General features: G+C 35.2%; 2 protein-coding genes across 3 annotated transcripts; one reads left to right on the top strand and one right to left on the bottom strand.

Moving 5' to 3' along the window:
- Positions 1–3: 3 nt before the first annotated feature.
- LOC124407292 (protein FRA10AC1) lies at positions 4–1,819 on the bottom strand. Its single transcript, XM_046883303.1, has 4 exons — positions 1,579–1,819; positions 1,267–1,438; positions 1,033–1,192; positions 4–955 (listed from the first exon to the last, which is right to left on the bottom strand). The coding sequence occupies exons 1-4, from the start codon at positions 1,683–1,685 to the stop codon at positions 657–659; spliced, it is 738 nt and encodes a 245-aa protein (XP_046739259.1). The 5' UTR covers positions 1,686–1,819; the 3' UTR covers positions 4–656.
- Positions 1,820–2,906: 1,087 nt separating this feature from the next.
- On the top strand, positions 2,907–4,646 carry LOC124407293 (mpv17-like protein 2). Of its 2 annotated transcripts, none has more exons than XM_046883305.1 (3): positions 2,907–2,991; positions 3,461–3,622; positions 3,702–4,646. In XM_046883305.1, exons 2-3 carry the CDS (start codon positions 3,464–3,466, stop codon positions 4,131–4,133), a joined length of 591 nt encoding a protein of 196 aa, XP_046739261.1. In that variant the 5' UTR covers positions 2,907–2,991; positions 3,461–3,463; the 3' UTR covers positions 4,134–4,646. The 2 variants fall into 2 exon arrangements, with proteins under 2 accessions (XP_046739261.1, XP_046739260.1); XM_046883304.1 differs by lacking the exon at positions 2,907–2,991 and adding an exon at positions 3,056–3,238 and having other exon boundaries at positions 3,702–4,645.
- The last annotated feature ends 76 nt before the right edge of the window (positions 4,647–4,722 follow it).

The following is a 4,722-nucleotide window of genomic DNA, read 5'->3' as shown; positions in this document are numbered from 1 at the left end:
CTCTCAGTCAATACTATAGTAATCATCGTAATACATAATAACTTGGAAGGTAGGGGAAAAGAAATCTGCAATAATAGTGCTTGCATGCTGCTAAAGTAGTTTTTACTAACCAAATCAATACTGAAATAGGAGAAAAATGTCAAAAAATTGGAAAGCACAGTGTAATGAAAGTCGGTATCCAAAGTGAGATACATAGCTTAGTTTTTTCACGAAATATTTGAACTATACATAGGGGTATACGTAGAAAATCCAGAATCACAATGTTTGCATACGTATAAACATACAGGTAGATAGAATCTAGCGCTATTTAAAAGAAATTGAACGTACCACGTTGTTATGAATTTTTTATAAATAAAATTTATCTTATACTCTCAACGGGCTAGTAATTTTCGAATCCTGGAACGGTATGACATGGAATTAAATATAGCTAGTGATGAAACACACGATATGTTGTACTAACTTGTTGTCAGAAACTAGACAAATTATATCCTGTAAGTTTAAATTGCAATCCAAAAACTGACCGATCATGAAACAATCGCTCCTGACTGTGATGGTAAAATGAAATCCTTTTTTGTTAGACAGTGTAATAAGTACACAGTACAATTGTTCTGTGAAATAAGAGTGTATTTTTGTTATTTACTACGGTGTTATCTATTTTACATGAACAGTTCGTCGAAATACTCTTGGAATTCTTCCTCCCTTGATTTTTCATTGCTATCTATGGGCTTGTCCTTCCAAATTTGCGATTCCTCAACGGTTTCTTCTTCCTTTTTATTTTCGGCTTGATCTTCCTTTTCAACTTTAACTTCAACTACATCCCTTACCACAGTGGTAGACGTCGATGAAACATCTTGAACCCCGACAGTTTTTTCTAATCGTTTTACAGACTTTCTTCTTTTCACTTCCCGTTTTTTACTATGATGATTCAACTTGAGCGAACATTCCGGACAAAGTCCTGGAAATTAGAAAATTTATACGTACTGAACAGGGAAACTAGACAAAAGTTTTTACAGACAAACTTCAGAGACTCACTCAATTTGACAAGCGCATTTTTCTTTTCTCCATGCTCGATATAACCGAAATTTACTTCCCAAGTTTTGAGTTCATTCTTTTCTACACACCTCTTGTTTCCACACTGAAACTGACCCTTGCCTACAACGACTTCGTTCTCTGTTCTCCATCGGAGAGCAACCTGAGTTTTAAAAGTGAAACATAAAACAACAGCGTATTACATAGCAGAAGGAAAACTGATCGGCAGAACACTACCTTGTTCTTTTTGTAGTAGGTTAAATCGGATATGCAGTACTCCTTGAACAATTTGTCATAGTACTTTTTGGCCAGTCTAGTTTCCCATGAATCAGGTACGTCGTTTTCTTCGCTGTCCCATAAAAATCTGTGCTGATCCCGAATAACATCGGCGTCTGTTTTGTCCCGCGACCTCGAAAAACACGCCGAATCGTCATGATGAACAGGAAGATTATTTTATTATTACGACCTTTCTGGTCAACAGATATCATTGCATGCATCCGAATGCATTTCAAACCTTGAATTTTTTTCTAGTAAGCAATTCTCACTTACGTGTCCCGTTTTAAGGTTATGGCTGAACCTTTTCTCGTTAAAAAATAATCGTTCATCAACTTCTTGTGACGATCATATGCCGAGAGGTTCGCGTACGCGGGAAACATTATACTGACGTTTTGGTTTTTCCATTCAATGATTCAATTACGCAAAAAATCTCGTTAAATGAGACTGACACCCAAATTCGAAGTCTCTGCACTTGTCAGATGGATTCTTGGTTACGTTTATCTGTATAATGTAATGCAGTATATGAGTAGAAAATGTGTAATTTGATTGGCTGGTTTAAAATAGCAACCAATCAAATTCTACAGCCAACATCGCCCTTCTGTATCCATTGTTGAAATTGAAATGCCAAATTATCTACCCCCCACTAAAGTTTATTATAACTTTTAATTTTGTTTACCTTAATAGCTACACAAAATTATAGCTAATAAAGTTCGATGGACTGAGTAATATACTTAAATATGTATCAGTCGAATTAGAAATTAGCCAAAAGGCAGCAATTAGAACGGTAAATTAGTAAGTTAGTAATTAGTGCTGAACGATTTTCGGTTAACCGGCTCTAAAAATGCAGAAAATCAACAAGCAAGTAAATTTTTCACCTTTTGGAGTCGAACTTCTAACCAAAACACCAGATAAATAGACGTTTCTCACTGACAATTAGAGAAGTTTTTGAGCGAATCAAATTTTAATATTACCGAATAACGTACCAAGTACAGTTGGGAAATAATACACACTAAATCATTCAAAAATATGCGGAGCCCAGTAAGTTACTTTGCAAAGTTAATCCAAACAAGTATCACGATTTGACGGACGCTAATTTTTACTCTCAGCTTAGCTGGTTAGTACTGATTGATCAACTTTTTTGTCACCTTAGGAAATTAGATGACAACAATTCTGTAAAGTGAATGTAATAAAACTCATCCCAGTTCCAAGTTCGAATTTGAGAGGTAAAAAATTCATTTGCTTGTTGATTTTGTACGTTTTTAAGTCTTGTCGGTTAAAATTCGTTGATTAGCTAATTTTGGCCGGATAATTCTTTTAGCCAGCGAATTTTTAGCCAATTAGCCTAATTAACTGTCTTGATCGGCTGAGCCGGCTAAATCGTACAGCATTAGTAGTGATCGCTTCATATTTTTTGACACATAAAGCGCTCAAGCAGTCAGATTCGTTCTTTTATGATTCATTGCTAATGGAAAACGTTTAGAATTATGTTTCATTGCTGTACATGTATTAAACATGAAATGAAAAGTTAGCAGTGAAAATTAATTAATAAACCGGTACAGAGTTCTGGAATTTACAAGACTCCACCCCAAATGTGAATAGTTTTGATTCGAGTAGTTTACGCATCACGAGTGGTCGTTGTCTTCGCACGTGGCCTCAGAGGCTTTCTGCTATCGACTACTACTCTCGGTAGAAGTTTTAACGTTTTAAAAAATCGCCTTACTTCGTCATAAGAGACATAAATTTTATCCAAATGCGTTTACCGTTGTCGTAAAAATGATAAAAGTACTGAACCGTTGTCCTTCCGAAGCTCGCGGCGGTCTTACAGATAACCTTAAATATTATGTCATAACCCTTACTGCAATACCCTACGAACTCGGATAACTAGTTACAAGACGAACACATCTGACTAGGATATTATTACGTATATTATACTGTGAGTGTAATAACCTGTAACAATTCAACGAAGCAAAAAGCATCGTCAAATTGCTTTTAGGCTAATAATCGAATTCAAATAACCTAACTTGAACTGATATTTGCTCGCCACTTATCTGTAGCAATAGCATAAATCGTCATCCGATCGATTTATACCGGAATTTGCCCAAGCTTTAAAATGCAATCATCACGATACTAAACTCTATCAATACTCTGATTTCAGAGAATGAGCATAGCCCGTGGGGTGGCCCAACTTGGAAGTCGGGTCAATCATCTGAAGGAACAAATATTCTCGCCAAAAAATTTATTTTACACCAATATTGCAATTTCTGTATCTCTTTCCGGCGTTGGGGACATTCTAGAACAACATTACGAAATTCTTCAGGTAATACATTCTGTAATTCTTATAAATTCAAAACTCAAAGCTAAATCATATTAACAAACATAAGTATACTTACATCCAGGGTACCTGGGAAAAATGGAGTGCTGTAAGAACAAAACACATGGCGATATCCGGTATGTCCGTCGGTATAGTGTGCCATCACTGGTACAGATTTCTAGATCGAAATATGCCGGGTAGAACAATTGGCATTGTCTTAAAGAAAGTATTGGTCGACCAAATGGTTTGCTCTCCTCTTTGCATAGGAATGTTTTTTGTAACGTTGGGTATACTGGAGAGAAATACCTGGACAGAGTTTAGCCAAGAGATCAGATACAAAGCCCATCAGTTGTATCTCGCAGAGTGGATCGTCTGGCCACCTGCTCAAATCATTAATTTCTATTTCTTACCCACCAGGTTCAGAGTGCTATACGATAATACCATATCTCTTGGCTATGACGTGTATACCAGCAAGGTTAAACACGACAAATCAGTAGCTGGAGAAAAATCTGAATAACTCAGGCATTTGCTAGATTTATCACTACTTATCTAGTTAATTAAAGATATTCTGTGTTACGAATTCACAAGAATATTAGATCATTTAATTCAAATTCATGTCTAGTAGATACTACGAAAGACAAAATTCATGTTAGGTTCAAAATATCTAATGACTACAAATATGGCTTGGGGAAATAGTACCAAGGGTTTTTAGATTTAAGTATTATTTATATCACAATTGTAATTCAAGAGCGGCTTCTAAAAATCATTGTATAAAGTACAGATATATTATATTATTTATGTGCTAGGAGCGGTGTAGGAAAGAAGAATCAGCTGTACATAGAGGTATTTACAAAGTTATGAGCAATAGCAGATTTTAATAAATTCAATGATTCCAGAAAGTTTTTTTGTCGAGGGGTGAATCACAAGGGAGATTTTGTGTACAACAGGCAGATAATATGAGATATTTGGAAGTGATGAACGATATTGCAGGAAGATTTTGGTGAATTATCAGTCATTTTTTTTAAAAGTTTTTTAGGGATTTTTTAAAAATATTATAGGAATTTGTAAAATTTCGGGACATTTTTAAATATTAGATTAGATATTGC

The sequence above is a fragment of the Diprion similis genome, chromosome 6 (assembly GCF_021155765.1).
Source record: "Diprion similis isolate iyDipSimi1 chromosome 6, iyDipSimi1.1, whole genome shotgun sequence".
Lineage (NCBI taxonomy): Eukaryota > Metazoa > Arthropoda > Insecta > Hymenoptera > Diprionidae > Diprion > Diprion similis.
Note: the sequence above shows the minus strand (reverse complement) of the source record. Positions and strands in the feature narration are given on the sequence as shown.